Source organism: Manacus vitellinus, unplaced genomic scaffold (genome assembly GCF_001715985.3).
Source record: "Manacus vitellinus isolate BGI_N305 unplaced genomic scaffold, ASM171598v3 scaffold_0_pilon, whole genome shotgun sequence".
NCBI classification, from domain to species: Eukaryota; Metazoa; Chordata; class Aves; order Passeriformes; family Pipridae; genus Manacus; species Manacus vitellinus.
Genome location: NW_021938789.1, coordinates 17,502,672 through 17,518,164, shown reverse-complemented (window position 1 = coordinate 17,518,164; position 15,493 = coordinate 17,502,672). Strand labels below are relative to the sequence as shown.

General features: G+C 39.2%; 2 protein-coding genes across 2 annotated transcripts in view; one reads left to right on the top strand and one right to left on the bottom strand.

Annotated features, from left to right (window-relative positions):
- Positions 1 to 13,624, top strand: part of RFC1 (replication factor C subunit 1) — a 33,112-nt gene extending 19,488 nt beyond the window's left edge. Inside the window, exons 7-25 of the mRNA XM_018068348.3 lie at positions 579 to 656; positions 999 to 1,086; positions 1,181 to 1,482; positions 1,685 to 1,792; positions 2,323 to 2,502; positions 2,817 to 2,921; positions 3,612 to 4,008; positions 4,931 to 5,040; positions 6,668 to 6,782; positions 7,231 to 7,319; positions 8,329 to 8,466; positions 8,886 to 8,981; positions 9,146 to 9,244; positions 9,720 to 9,874; positions 9,990 to 10,107; positions 11,028 to 11,173; positions 11,651 to 11,864; positions 12,330 to 12,521; positions 13,078 to 13,624. Of these exons, the coding sequence (XP_017923837.2) occupies positions 579 to 656; positions 999 to 1,086; positions 1,181 to 1,482; positions 1,685 to 1,792; positions 2,323 to 2,502; positions 2,817 to 2,921; positions 3,612 to 4,008; positions 4,931 to 5,040; positions 6,668 to 6,782; positions 7,231 to 7,319; positions 8,329 to 8,466; positions 8,886 to 8,981; positions 9,146 to 9,244; positions 9,720 to 9,874; positions 9,990 to 10,107; positions 11,028 to 11,173; positions 11,651 to 11,864; positions 12,330 to 12,521; positions 13,078 to 13,179 (2,832 nt within the window). The 3' untranslated portion in view covers positions 13,180 to 13,624. The remainder of the gene's footprint in view (positions 1 to 578; positions 657 to 998; positions 1,087 to 1,180; positions 1,483 to 1,684; positions 1,793 to 2,322; positions 2,503 to 2,816; positions 2,922 to 3,611; positions 4,009 to 4,930; positions 5,041 to 6,667; positions 6,783 to 7,230; positions 7,320 to 8,328; positions 8,467 to 8,885; positions 8,982 to 9,145; positions 9,245 to 9,719; positions 9,875 to 9,989; positions 10,108 to 11,027; positions 11,174 to 11,650; positions 11,865 to 12,329; positions 12,522 to 13,077) is intronic.
- A 262-nt stretch (positions 13,625 to 13,886) lies between these two features.
- The window catches only part of WDR19 (WD repeat domain 19), a 40,065-nt gene continuing 38,458 nt past the window's right edge, over positions 13,887 to 15,493 (bottom strand). Inside the window, 1 exon segment of the mRNA XM_029960234.1 lies at positions 13,887 to 15,063. Within this exon segment, the coding sequence (XP_029816094.1) occupies positions 14,949 to 15,063 (115 nt within the window). The 3' untranslated portion in view covers positions 13,887 to 14,948.

Genomic DNA, 15,493 nt, shown 5'->3' with positions numbered 1-15,493 from the left:
TAAAGTATATTTGCTTCCCTAAAGTAAACAGAACTGACAACAAGAAGAGGGGTAAGGGTAGTAGTTAAATTCTCCAAAACTGCCAGAATTCTTTTTTATATATGTTTCGGTAAACAAGAATAAAATATTTGTTCTGAAGACATCGTAATTTTTAACAGGCATTGTTCCTACTTGTCTTTTGGGACTGCTTTTGTAAGTTTTTTAAAGGCAGCAGGTTACCTCTTGGTGCAGGCTTGTTGTTCTGAGATACTGCCTTCAAGTTTTGGTTGTTTATTAAAAAGAAAGGGTACACAACAATAAAATGCGTGAAAGAATGAAAAACCTTTTTGAAAACAGCTTATAAGGCATGTTAATGTTTCTAGTGCAACAAGTCCAAGCTCAGTTTTTCTCACTAGACTTCACTAGTCTCTCTTTTGTGGTAAACAAGTAATTCTTCAGTGCCAGTTTCAGAAATGTATTTGCCTCTGGTAGGACACCCTTTTTCCACCTATGTGCTCACTTAGCATTTTTTAAAAATATAGTAGAATTGGAACTTGTTAGACATGAGCCTAAATTTTTTTTTTCTTTTTGTCTTTCAGCTAGAGAGACAGCTGCATGAAGATGAAGAATTTGCTAGAACTTTGGCCATGTTGGATGAAACACCGCAGAAGAAAAAGGTTGAACTGTTTTTAAACTTTAGCTTTTAGAAATTGCATTGCTGGGAGTGTTCTTATTTAGACACTTTTGTTTTAAGACTTCCGTAGAAATGAAATAAAAACAGCAAGAAGGTGTTTTCATGAAAATAGCATACTCACTTTTTATACTTGCCTCCTGGATTTTCCTCACTCAGTAAATAGTATCCTGCCTAGTCAGACAGCAGGAACAGTACATGTGTGTGCTATATGCCTCTGTTGGAAAGGTGTTTTAAGTTCTAGTTACAACTGAGTGAAGTGTGTTGCTCTGTCCCAATGGTATCTTGGGACATGCATCTCTGACTTTGGCATTGTGTGTTTATTTAGGCTCGGAAAGATACAGGAGGAGAGCAAACAGTACAGAGCATCAATAGCAGTCCTAACGTGCCAGCAGGATATAAGCAGTCGGAAAGAGGTAGGACACAGAATATGACAAATGTTGCACCAATTTATAATGTTAATGAGATACATTTTATATATGAGCTCTTCTCCCTCTACCTCCTTTCAAGTGAAAGCAACAGATTCAACAGGTGAAACAAAGAATTACACTGCAAAGCCAGAAAATAAATCTGAGCAGTGTAAAGGCTTTAATTTATCCCCGCAATCATCTGATGGTAAAACAGCAAGAGTGTCGGCAGATAAGACCTTGCCTTTGAAACCTGCCTCTAAGCTCGTGTCTCTGAAACAAAAAGAAGAGATTGCTGAAAAGGAAAGAGGTGCTCAAAATTTAGTATCAAAACAAAAAACTGCTTCAGAGAAAGAAGAGAAGACAACGCCAAAGAAGGAAAAAATTTCTCCCAAGAAGAGTGAGGTAGGAGTATCAAAATTAATTTAGTTGTCCTGGTGGAGTTTGCAGAACAAGCTTCAGTATTACATGTAAATAGACTAAAAACAAGTGTTAGAACTTGTTTTTCCTTTGATGCATAAAAATGTCTTAACCTGTGATGCTTGAGTTTATTTTATTTTGCTGGCTTTATATATCTGTGTTAACTTTTTTTTCTCTCCTGACACAGTCTGTAAGTCCTGAGGACTCTGAAAAGAAGCGAAGCAATTACCAAGCCTACCGAAGCTTCCTTAATCGTGAGGGTCCAAAAGCACTGGGGTCCAAAGAGATACCTCAGGTAAGTTTGGCTACAGCAGGATTCTGTATGCAGAGGTGGAGTGCATTGTAGACTTACAGATGTAAGTGGTCTAACAAGTATCAACTGAACTGTTAAAAACTGGTATTTTTTTTCCAATAGGAAGCATGGGCTGTAAAAAGCTAAATTGTAATGCAAAGCAGTGACTAAATGTAAGGAGATATACTAAGGAATTATATTCATAACTTTGTGTAGGAAGTCATGATGATCAAAAATAGTTACTGGTCTGAAAGTTGAAGATTGCTGTCACTCATTTGACTGCTATGCTGTGCTTGAAGTACAGAGTGCTACAAGTATGATCTGTCAGATAAACTGTGAAGTTTTGTTGGTAGCTATTCCTGTTAATGGCTTTTGAACGTTTAGAGCTATTACTTAGCTAGGTATGATAGTCTTATTTTTAGAGTTTCATAGGGAACTTGACATGGTAGAGGGTTAAAAAAAGCTAATGGTGAAGAGCTATTTCGTAGAATTGCATCAGGTAATGGCATTTTCTGCAATGCTCTGCTTCTCAGGGAGCTGAAAACTGTTTGGAAGGCCTAACATTTGTAATTACGGGGGTTCTGGAGTGTATTGAAAGAGATGAGGCCAAGTCTTTGATTGAACGTTATGGAGGAAAAGTAACTGGCAATGTCAGCAAAAAGACAAACTACCTGGTGATGGGGCGAGACTGTGGCCAGTCGAAATGTGAAAAGGTGAGTGCTGCTGTGCTGAGCAAAGTCAGAGTGAAACTGTATTGTTCCTGTCTTTGCTGCTGATTTTCAGTATCCCTGCCAAGAGGAAGCAGTATTACTGATGAATTGATCTTTAAAAGGAAAAATTTGCTGAACGTCCTATGTCTTTGTTTTGTTTGTATTTATATGCATATGTACACACACACAAATAGGTATATATAAATATAAAATTGTTGTTGTTGTGTTCATAAACATAGTTTTTACTGGAAAACCCTTTGAAACGAATAATGCAACTCCTAACTTGACTTTACATTTACTTCTTTCTTTTGCTCCAGGCATCAGCTTTAGGTACAAAAGTTATTGATGAGGATGGCCTGTTTGATCTTATTCGAACTATGCCAGGCAAAAAGTCCAAATATGAGCTGGCGGCTGAAGCAGAGGTTTGTTTATTATAAACTTAGGGGGTTGGTGGTTTTTTTGTTTTGGTTTGTTTTTAATTGAAAGGAGTTTTGGTCTTCTGTTCCAGTAACAGTAACACCACTATAATCAGTTTGATCTTCTAGGCTAAAAGTATTGAAAATGAAAATTTTATGTTTGTGTTTTAAGACTTCTAGTTGTGAGCAATAGGTTATTTTCCCACCTTTCATATTCATACTCAGACATTATTCTGTATTTTAGGTATCTGACAGAGGGGGTAATTGCATCTCCTTAGACAGTCTCAGTTTTAAACTTGGAATATTGGATTGGGTTGAACAACTTCTGCAGGTGTTGTTTTGCAAGAGCTTCATGAGGGTCTGGCCCATTTGTTCCAACCTGACAGTCATCAGTTTAGCATTGTATAATGATGCCTTAGGCTTCATGAGTAAGGGGACTGCTCTTGGAATGACCAACACATTTCCTGCCTCTTTTTTTTGGGTTGTGCTACAGAACCAGGTGACTTTGTGTTTAACAGTGCTTTATTTTTCAGAGAGGAGTATTTCTATATCTGCTCTTGAAGTTTTTTTAATCAATACATAAGTTTTGTTACATTCTAAGCACTCCTGTACATGTGTAAATAAACAAGCTCTTTGGTTTTTTGTGTATTTTTTTTTTTAATTTCTCTTTAATTTTTTTACCTTTATGGTCCAAAGACAAAGAAAGTGGAGTCAAGACCTAAAAGGACACCACCGAAAGCTGAAGCTGGAAAAAGGAATTTTAGCCCCTTCAAAAGGGAAGCTGATACTAAAAAGTATAAGTCTCCTCCTGAAAAAGAAGATACTGTCAAATCTGTCAAGAAAGAAACCACTGCTGTTCGAAAACTTATGGACTTTACACGTCAGACTGCAGAGGAGAAGAAAGCCCCAAAACCTGAGGGGAATTTGGTTTCTGAGGTTAATGAAGATGGAACAGAGAGATTGCTATGGGTGGATAAATACAAGCCTGCATCTCTTAAGGCACTTATTGGACAGCAGGGTGAGCAAAGCTGTGCCAATAAACTGCTCCGATGGCTCAGAAACTGGCACAAGAATACCTTGGAAGATGGACAAGGTGACTGGCTCAGTTAACTTTTCTCTGTGTTTGTCCATGCTAATCCCACTGCTTGGTTCCCTGGACCCATAAGGGCCTTTGTGGGAGCAGAGCGACTGGAAATCGGGAATGATGCTGCAGTCAGATGGATTTTTAGCAGCAGTTGAGCCTGAGGTTTTTTTAGTGAAGTAGTTGTCTACTTACTAACCCTCTCCTACTGCCCCACCCCAAAAAAGAACAGAAAACTGTGTCTCAAAGGTGGTTGTTTTTTTTTCAAGTGTTAAGTTTCACTTTTACAAAAGAAACCAGAACAACCCAGCAGTGATGTATCTAAAAATGGCATTGAGTTGAGCATATTGATTTCTTTCTCAAGAAGTGAAGTGAGGTTATCCAGTCTAACCTGTCTGTACACATGGAAATACAGGGTAGCAGCATGTCTAAAGGGCTGCTGTCGCACCTGGGGATGAGATGAATTGTTGAGGTCCTGGCTCTGACAAGTAGTCCATGTGTCAAGTAGATACAGTTTGTCATCTGTGTTTAAAATAGTGTTTAAGTTTTACTTCAGCCATAGTGGAGGTTTTATGTGTGGTGTGTTTGGGGTTTGGTGTAATTTGTTTGTGGTGGTGTGTGGGTTTGGTGGTGTTTTGTATATTTATATGATATGCTTGTGAGGAAATAGCTGAAATGTTTGTATTACATTAATAGCTCTTTTGCTATTTTTCAGTTTAAAAATCACTGCAAGTCTCACTGCAAGTCATATACTTTAAGCTGGTTTAAGCTGCTTTTCCCCAAGTGGTTAGAATACAGATGTGTATGCATCGTTTGATGTTCTTATTGAGCCTTAAATGAGGAAAAATTCCAGTGACATTTGATATCTTTAGAAGCTTGCATTTTGTTTTGTAATTACATACCTATGTAAAATGTGGAATGTTTTTTTTTATAGCAAAGACCAATAAAGCTGGAAGCAAAGATGATGGGACTAGTTTTAAAGCAGCATTACTTTCTGGTCCGCCTGGAGTTGGTAAAACTACTACAGCTGCTTTGGTTTGTAAGGTGAGTTCATATTAAGTTGTTCCCAGCACTTTTTGTTATATATTAATTCTGTATCTGGATACAGATACAGTGTGCAGATGGATATTCCCATAAACAACCAGGGTCTGGTCTCAGCCAAACTCCACCTGCTTAGAACAGGGTTACAGGTGAAAATATGTGGATGTTTAGATGCCTGAGCCAAGAATGTAGCAATGGGTGTCTGTGGTTTTCTTCTGTTACATTGAGGTGAAGCATATCACACAGTGTGTTGAACAATTGGAAATGGTTTTCCAAAATTATAAGCATTCAGCAGTAGTTTTTCAAGTTGGGGAATATTTGCACTAAATTTAGTGGGAATCAAATTCTGGCAAGCTTTTTGAAAGCCTAAGGTTGTGGTTTTTCTCTATCTAAGAGAGATCTCTCCCAGACTTTAAATTGAAATACGACTTCAGGATGAGAGAAGTTCATAGAGTCATAGAATACGCTGAGTAGGAAGAGACCCACCAGGATCATTGAATCCCACTTGAGTTGACAGTGCTATGTGTCCATTTCTAAATCTGAATTTAGAAATTGGCTTGTTCTAAGGTACTGGAACACTGTGCTCACACCACATTTAGTAGAGAATCAGCCAAGAACTCCATCTTGCAGAAATACCATTAAAGCTGACTTACTAATATAGTAGTGTTGTAACCAATTATAGATTGGTTTTCTTCTTTGACTTGCAGGAACTTTTGTAGAATATGGTATTATCAACTTGGAAGGATTCAGAACTATTGTCATCTATCACATCGTTGTGCTAGGAAGAAGTGATTACTTACTTGAATATTTGAGTTGTATACAGTAACTCCCAGTTCCCTCCCCCCACCTGCCCCTTCTCCTTAGAGTTTTGTGTCAACAAGTTGCTGCCACACCCAAAACTAGACCTTCAGAAAAGCTGGATGTACTCTCGTGGGCTCATTTCTTTCTCAGAGCGTGCTTCCGTGGCTTACTCAGAGCTGCCTCAGGTCTCTGCAGAGCATTTCAGTGTGCTCCACAGGAATCACCCACAAAACTGAGTTGTTAAGGCTACAGTACCAAGGCTGTGTGTGCTCCCTGCTGTGGTGTGGCATGCTCCTGGCAGGGGAGTTTGCTGATAGTAGCAGCTGGGTTAAGTTCTGTCAGGGACTGACATGCAGCCCTGTTCTGAAGTATTAGTGCTACTGGGGGAGCCATGTGTTTCCTATGAGTTAAATTAGTTAAAAGCTGCTCTTTCCTGCAGCTTTCAGAGGGATGTGATATGTCTCTGTTATGCAACTGGAAATACCATGGAGCTTAGCCAGCCTTGGCTTGTAGCTCTGTTTCTATCCCTGGTGGCAGTTCTGTTAATCTTCCAGAACTAAATCTGTGCCACTGACTTCAACCCTTTCCCACTTGGCTCAAAAAAAAAAAATAATAATCTTTTGGGCTTATCTGTTCTGTGTATAGTTATAAATATTTCTGGAGTGTGACAGAAAAGGAGAAAGGAATCAAAGCCACAAACTGTACGTGAAACCAATGTTGTAAGAGCTTTCTTCTGCAATTCTGAAATACTGTGTCTGATTTTGATATGTGTGTGCTTTTTCACTGTTCTGTGTTCTCACTTTTTATGTGGTTTCTGTGTTTGGACTAGGAACTGGGGTACAGCTACGTGGAGCTGAATGCCAGTGACACTCGCAGTAAGAACAGTCTAAAGGAAGTAGTTGCTGAATCGCTTAACAACACCAGCATCAAGGATTTCTGTTCTGGTATGTCTGTTGATTGAAGGAGGATTTTTGATGTATTAGGAGTCTGGTTACAGGAGGGACAGAGCTTCTTTTATTACATAGCAGTGTTAGGAATTTACCTTGCTTGTCACGTGGAGGAATCCAGATCTAATGGATGGGTTCATTAAGTAAGCTGTTTTATTTCCTGTTCTATTTAGAATTAAATCCTGCTCTATTAGTAGAATTAGTTGTTAATCTGCACAAACTACTCAAGAACTCTGCAGTTGCTCCTGTGTTCTGTGGGACTCGTTTCTAGGAAGATGACATGTCTGGTGTGTGAACACAGATTCATGTGATCAAGCGGCAGAGCATGAGGTTCACCATCACCTCAGTTGCCTAGGATGGGGTTACCTAATCTATAAAGCATTGGGTAAAACTCTGAGCAAGACTCTTATTTCCATCTCATTTTCTTGTCCATATTCATTTTCAGGCACATCCTCATCAGTTAGCGGGAAACATGTATTGATCATGGATGAAGTGGATGGTATGGCAGGCAATGAAGACAGAGGAGGGATTCAGGTGAAACTGCTATAGTTCCTGGCTAATGCCATTGCTAAGAGTGCACACCATATATAGCACAAAGTATTCAAACCAGTCTACTGTCCTCAACCCATGGCCCATAAACAGAAACTCTCTAATCTGATGTATTTTAGAGGTCTATCTTTGTATAAGAATTGTGCATTGATAGAGGGGAAAAAAGATACTTGTGTAGAAGAAGCCTGGAGTGACAAACTTGGGTGTGTGCACTTTAGAACAGGTAAATTTATCCTAAGGTCTCTCTACGGTGACATCTACCTGCAGTGTGAAGTTTATGCTCTGGCTGAGACAGTTGCTCTTTTCCATGGGCAGTAACACTGAATAACTAATTTGTGGCATAGGCAGCATAATCCTTTGTTCTCCTTAGCAGCTCTGGTTTTAGCTTCTGAAGATTTCCTATTGTCATAGGCAATACTTTGACAGTAAAGGGTACAGATCTTTAGCTCAGATGCAGACATTTCCATTGCAGGAATATGAAACGACTGCATTTCACCTTCATTAGAGCTGTAAAAGTTTGTTCTGGCAAGCCTAATAATGCCAAAACCTCAGGGTTGAGCTTTTTGCATGGGGAAGAGCTGATCTTTTTACTGCTTCATTGTTTGTGGCAGGGTGCAGTGTGCTCCCTCTGGGCATAAACCAGGTCAAACTGGCCTTTGGAGAAATGAATCTAGTTCTGCAAGTGGACAGCTCTGCTCTGGGCTACTGATCCTCATTGCTTCTTGAGAATGGTCCAAACATGATTGCTGGAAGTAGACAGTGGAAGTGGGTATGCACCAGACTTATTGCAGCTGAATAGAACAAGAAGTGAAAAGTAGGTGTTGGGGCTAGGTTTGCACTGTGTTAGAAATGTGATTACAGTAGGAGGAGTTTTATAGACTTACATCTGTCAAGGATCTGATTTAAGGCAGGGACTAATGATGTTTGGTATGACATTTTAATCATTCTTCTTATCCAGGTTGTGTGATGTAATTGTAACGTGTTTAAATTGCAGGAGTTGATTGGTTTGATTCGACACACAAAGATACCCATCATTTGTATGTGCAATGATCGCAACCATCCTAAAATCCGTTCCTTGGTCCACTACTGTTTGGATCTTCGTTTTCAGAGACCTCGTCTAGAACAGATTAAGGTAAGAAGGCTGTGGCTGTAAGGGCTGCACTGAATTACCATCAGTAACTTCTGCCTTCACGTGGGAGAATTTTATGCAGAATTGGATACACCACTTAATTGATAATCTTAGTGAGTGACTCTGCTTTTCAAAATGGGTTGTCTGAGTTTTTCTTCTCAAAGAATGAAGTATCCCAAAGTCTTTCAGATTTTAGATGTCTATCTTAAGAATATATCCAAGCTGGTTTATTTTTAAAAGATCATGCACTTTTTTACAGCACTGTCAAGCATTGCTTATGTTTATGGAAGAGAATTTGAACTACACGTGCTTTACAAAGTAGAAAAATATGTAGCGCTCTTTCGTAGATGTGTCAATGTGTTCTGCAGGGGAAAGAATTCATAGGAATTCTGTAGTGACAGTTTCTCCATTGTGTATTACAGGGTGCCATGATGTCTATTGCATTTAAAGAAGGTTTAAAAATTCCCCCACCTGCAATGCAAGAGATAATCCTGGCAGCAAATCAGGACATCAGACAGGTCAGTGCCAGTTCATCATCAGTGACTGTTCAGATAGCACGTTGTGTACATTGACTTCAAAGTAGTATTTGAACAGTATTTTTATGTATAAAGATCAGGCTGCTTCTGCTTGAGTCTTCATTGAAATCCTACTATGCTACCAAATGGTAAATTTTGTTTTCTAGGTTTTACATAATCTTAATATGTGGTGTGCAAAAGATAAATCATTGACTTATGATGAGGCTAAGACAGATGCCAGCAGAGCCAAAAAGGATATCAAATTGGTAAGTGTCAAATACTGTCTTTTATATTCGATATAAGGATATCAAATTGGTGTCAAATACTGTCAAATACTGGCTTTTACTATCATATTCTGATATAATCACTAGGCTTTATCAGCATCTTCTGAACTAAAGCACTGAACTAAATCCTAGATTCAGGGAGCTATCACATTTGCCACAAAGAGTTGAAGAGCAGTAAATCTGAGTATATATTTTGATGTACTGCTCTATTATGTAAGATGCAATTATGAGGCTTATATTTCTCATCCTAAGTTCTCTGTTTAGGAGATAATTCTCTTAATATTTAAAGTGAAACACAATTCTTAAAACTGGTGAAGTTCTGGGGAGGAAATACTGAATGTGGAACTTGTACTGATGAGTCGAGATATTCCTGGATACTAATTTTGTTGATATCATGCTGTCTTACTGTTTGTGTTGACCTGCTACCCACTGACTTATTGAAATATCATTTATTTAGGGCCCTTTTGATGTCGTCCGGAAGGTTTTTGCTACTGGAGAGGAAGCTTCTCGTATGTCTCTCATAGACAAATCAGATCTTTTCTTCCATGACTATTCTCTAGCACCTCTTTTTGTGCAGGAGAACTATGTACATGTGAAACCAGCTGCTGCTGGGTGAGTTACTCCATACCTGAAACTAACATAGGCTTTTGTGTCAGGGAGTCAAAGTAGACTAAAATCTACCTGGATATTTTTGCTTTGTAATACAGTCAACTTCATTTTTTTCCAGAGGAAATCTGAAAAAGCACTTGGTGCTTTTGAGTAAAGCAGCTGATAGTATATGTGATGGTGATATAGTGGACAAACAGATTCGTAGCAAGCAGAACTGGAATCTTCTTCCAACACAGGTGAGCACGTAACGCTCATTTTATGTGCTTTAAGGGGCATCCAGTGTTAAAGACTGATCTGTGGAAATCGGCATTTCAGTATAATTTTATGACTTGTATAGTTCATACTTCATGTAGTATTCTCTGTTCCGCTGGTGATTTGAAGAGTTTCCCATGTCCATATTAAGCCCATGCTGCAACATGAAATGAAGTCTTCTGAAACTTTGAAAAGCTTGACTCTGTTATGGAAGCATAGAAGCACATGGTGTGTGTATCACTCCTGATGTGCAGTTACCCTGTACTTCCTCTCACCAGCGCAGGATTTCTCCCAGAGCACAGAGGACTGAAGCTTTGTCACTGTATTTCTTTTAATGACCACTGAAACACTGACAAGACTTGTGCTTAAAGGATTATGGCTGGCATCAGAAAATGCATCATAATGCATTGTAGGTGAAGTTGAAAGGCACCTCTGGAGGTTGTCCAGTTCACCCCCTGCTTTGTGCTGGTCCAGAGAGATGAGTTGCTTAGTGATGTAGCTGAGTTAATGTATATTTGCAGTGTTCCTTGGAAATGTCTCCTTCACTCTGTCTGTCTGTTGGACATCACAGCACTTGCTTGTGTGAAGGCAGCTGTTTGACCACACTCTAAACTGAGAAACATGAGAAACCAAACAGGGTTTTTTTTATGGTTTTCAAACCTCAGATAATTTCACAGGTATTTTAGAACATGGTAACAAACAGGGTGGAACAAGAGATGAAGCTGTAACCCAAGAGGGATTGAACAGAAACAAGCAACCAAGAGATAGTTCTCTTAAAACGAGCTGTTTCCACTGTTGAACTTACTGACTACTCTTTCCATGCAGACCAGTAGGGTAGTGTGTTATGGTTTCAGTGAGATTAATTCAGTGTGATTTGAGTTTGGCATGTGTGTTACTTTTTCAGGCTATTTATGCAAGTGTTCTCCCAGGGGAGCTGATGAGAGGTTACATGTCCCAGTTTCCTGTCTTTCCCAGCTGGCTGGGGAAATTTTCATCCACAGGCAAACATGATCGTATCATTCAAGAACTGGCAATGCACATGAGTCTCAGGTAGTACTGACATTCTTCTGCTGGCATTCTGTTTATAGTGATAGTTTGTTCTTGTGCAGTTCATTACCTACCATTAATTCCTTGCTGTGCTTGGTACAAACAAGTCATATATGCTCTCAATATGCTTGTATATTCTTTCTGACACTTTTCTTAGTGCTTAATCTAAGCAGCAGTCAAACTAAAACCACTTTTGATAGTCAGCAGTACTTCATCTTTTTTTTTTTTCCTCCCTGAAGTTGTTTCTCAGTAAGGGATATGTTTCCACAGACTGATTGTGTTCAAATCCCTTGCATCAGTTACCCCTGCTGCAGGTGTGGCAAAAGGAATGGCACAGTACAACTTGCAGTTGGCTCTTAAGGCAGCTGATTGTCCATTTGCTGAGGGCCTCCTTACCTACTTGTTGCTTGGTCTTTAGAAGTCAGTGGTGGTGGCTGTACAGATTTACTTACTCAGTACTTTACTTTCAATTTGACAAAGAACCCAGGCATGCAAGAGGACAGTAAATATGGAGTATTTGTCGTATTTGCGTGATGCACTTGTCAAGCCCTTGAAAGACTTAGGAGCAGATGGTGTACAACAAGCTATAGCGTTTATGGACTCTTACTGCTTGATGAAAGAAGATATTGAAAACATCATGGAAATAAGCACGTGGGGAGGCCAACCCAGTTCTTTTTCAAAGCTGGATTCCAAGGTAAAATTCACTAGTGAATTTTTTCCTTTTCTTCCTTATCTTTAAACAAGAAATCCTAGAATAATAGCTGTGGTATGGATGTGCTGCTGGAAGACTGAAGTTGGTGCAGCTGGTTATTAACTAGTAACTAACCCTACACTACTTTGAGGTGTTTACCCCCAGTCTGAATATGCTGTGTAGTCTGGCAGGTGTTCAGTGCTGCTGAAGGTGGCTCTGGTGTGACTTGGATTAGGTGGCAGCAGAACAACAGTGCTGCAGTTACACTGTAGGCCTAAGCAAGAAGCATCTGAAGATGCATACTCTATCTGATATATGCTCTTAGATGCTTTCTGTGTCCTTTTCTATGTATCTTTGGTCACGTCTTTCCAAGGGAAAGGTGATTTGGAATCTCTAGCTAAGAGCTGGTTAGCTAACAATCTACAGTTCCTAAGCTGATGCTCAGTTTCCTTCCTTCCAACCTGACAGGTCAAAGCAGCTTTCACACGTGCCTACAACAAAGAGGCACATCTGACTCCATATTCACTTAGCTCTTTGAAGGCATCTAAAAGGCAGTCAGGATCTGCAGGGACATTGGAACTGAGTGAAGACTTGAATGTGGAAGAGACCCAGTCTGATGAGGATGAGCAAGATACTGTTGAAAGTGATGCAATGATTAAGGTAATTTAGTTTCCTCAGTATTAAACCACCACACTGGTTTTTTTGTTTGTTTTTAGTTACCTTTCTGGGAGTTGTAACACCATCTAAACGAATTAAGAAAAAAAATGTAATTGATATATCATCTCTCAGCTTCTAAATTTTTAACTGGTGGTAGTGTGAAATAGTCTGCTATTTCCATCCATTGTCTTCTGCTTTAATGTTAGACCAAAGTGAGACATCACTGTAAACTCATGATTGCTGCATTTGATTCCAAAACTTAGTAATATTTTAGGTGTTGTTGGGGATGGTGCCATTGGCAAGGAGCAGCCCCAGGCCTTTGTGTGTGGTTATCAGAGATGACAATCCTAGTAATACCCTTTGTATCTATCACCAAATGGGAAACTGTGGTCAGCCCTTAGGGCAGAGTCTGTGCTCTCCATGGCATTTAAAAACCTCACACCTGAAAGGGGACAGAAAGAGGAGACTTTCTTTAGCACTGATTGCCTTTTTTTAAACTTATGGTATTGTCAGGTTGCAGCTGGATTTTAAATTGTTTGTTTGTATATTCTGTTTGTAGCAAAAAAAGGCGAAGTCTTCCAGGCTCCCAAAAAGAGAGAAAAACGAAGAAACAACAAAAAAAGAAGGGAAAAGAAAAGAGAAAACGAGACATTTGGAGTAAAATCTTACTTTGGATACAGCTTTGCTTATCTAATTTCTGGCAGGAACATGAAACAGATCCAGTGCTGCAGCTGGGAAAGTAGAACCAGGGCATTGAAAATGCTCCTCTTATAGAGGTGCTGTAGCTCCTGTACTCTCATATGATGCCCTGCTGTACTTACTCTTAACGTGGTAATTGTTACAATCCATAAATATCCTTGTGCAACAAACACCAGGTGCATGAACGTGCTGAAAACGTGATGCTTAGTTACCTAGCATTTATGCTGAGTCTTCCTAGGACTTCACTACTTTTTTTTTTTTTTAATAAATCTCCTGGCATTATGTGGTGAAGTCTTGTAAATAGTATATGATGCAAAAAACTCCAAACATAAATTGCCTATTTGTACATTATAGAAATTACGCAGTATATAAAATTACAATAAAATGTTTCACAGGACTCTTTTAAAGCTTTGGTTAAGTTCGTGGAGTGTTCTGTCTCCCTTTTTCCAAGGTTTTGTCTTTCCTTCAGGTATAGGATGTGGTGTTTCTCTTTTCCTAAAACTTCCCTTTTGTTCAGTTAGAGACACAGAAATTAGTGAGGGATTTAGTCCCAAAACTTGAGTTGTATCTTTAATCAAAACCAGAAAGGAATATTTAAAGAGTAAGAAATGTTTAATAAAAAGTACTCACAACAATTCATAAGTAATACTGAAAAAAATAGTAGGGAGTTTGTTATGTGAGCAGCAAAAAGGAAAAACTAAGATTGCCCCATGGCTTGTCTTTGGTGTAGATAAAATGCAAATTCTGCTTGGTAGGAATTATCGGTTTTATTACTACAATAAAACAAAGTACAAAATTTATAAAAAGCTAAATATTTACAGATATCACAAAATAGAAGTGGCATGGTTGTTATTACACCATTGTGGGAAAAACTTGTGATAGAGCTTTTCTTGTTGTTTGCCAGCCAACACAAGCAGTTCTAAAAATAAACAGAGGTTGTTAGTCATATCTTGAGATACAGACATCGTGATGGCAGACTTCTTTTCTCAGATCAGGGAAAAACCCAAACCAACTAAAAGCTCCCAAAAAGAAGTTTATTGTGGTGTATATATAACTTCTCACAAGTGCATTACTCTGACCTATTGCTGAGTTTTTATGTAAAGTGGTTGCAGTAGTAAATCTGCCTTCAAATGTCAAAATTAACAAGGAACTTCGTTAACTCATTTTCAGTTAACCATTTCTTTAAGAAAACCAAAGTCTTGGATCTGTGTGGTATAGACAGAGCAGTGCTCTCATTCTTTGAAATATGAGTATTTCAAGCCAATACTTGTTGCTGTTATCCTGGGATATATTCTGTTAAATATACAAGATCAGATCATGTAACCTGCATTTTAGATCTGCTCCTTCCAGTTAGCACCTCTCTCTCTCCCCCCCTGCACTTAAACCCTTGTTGGAGGATCTGTAGGAGGCTGGATAATGTTGAGATCTTCAAACTGCTCTCTGTGCTACTAAAGAACAGCTGGTGTTCCAAACCAGAACATCTTGCAGATGTTAATGTGCTCACAGAAGTAAACGGAGTTAAAGCCCAAATTAACAACCAGGTCAGTTGCAGTAGCAAAGCCTACTGGTGTTTACATGCCTGAGGGCAAATATGGGAAATAGAGCTGGGCCTCAGTTATCTGGGGCTGTAAGTTAAGATTCTTGAACACAATTCCTTGCTGGGAGAAACTCCCAGTGTCCTCTAGAATGAGCCCTGTTCAGTAAAAACTATAGATTAGCACATACCTGAATTTATTGGTCCCCTTCTTCTGGTTTGAGGTACGCCGTGCAATCATTTATTTTCTTAAGATCAACAATGTTAATCCTTTCAGAGCACATGGGACACACGTTTTCAGTCTGTAACATGCTGTTTTAAAGGAAGGGGTGACTGGTCAAATGCTAATTATAACATTTTTGAAAGGAAGCTGGGCCCAAGGCAGAAAGGCTAGAGCAGAGTTCTGACCTGTGCTATGTAACATGCAGGACAGAGCAACAGCTGCTTCTATCTACATGGAGCAAAGGTTGGTTTGGTTTTTAACAGCACACCAGGAAGGCTAGTTGCAGTGAGTGAGCAGAATTTGGCAATTAAAACATATACAAAGGAGCTTAGGCTAAAACATGAAGTTTCAGCAGCTTCACAGTTCCTGACATTGGAATGGAGCTATCCAATCCCATTCTCACACATGATTATTACCCAATTCTGTGTGTATTTTGTTTGTTTTGGTGACTGCTGCTGTGCCCGTTTCCTGCCCTGCCCCCATATCAGGCCTTCTTCCTGGAACGAGCTGAGAACTTAC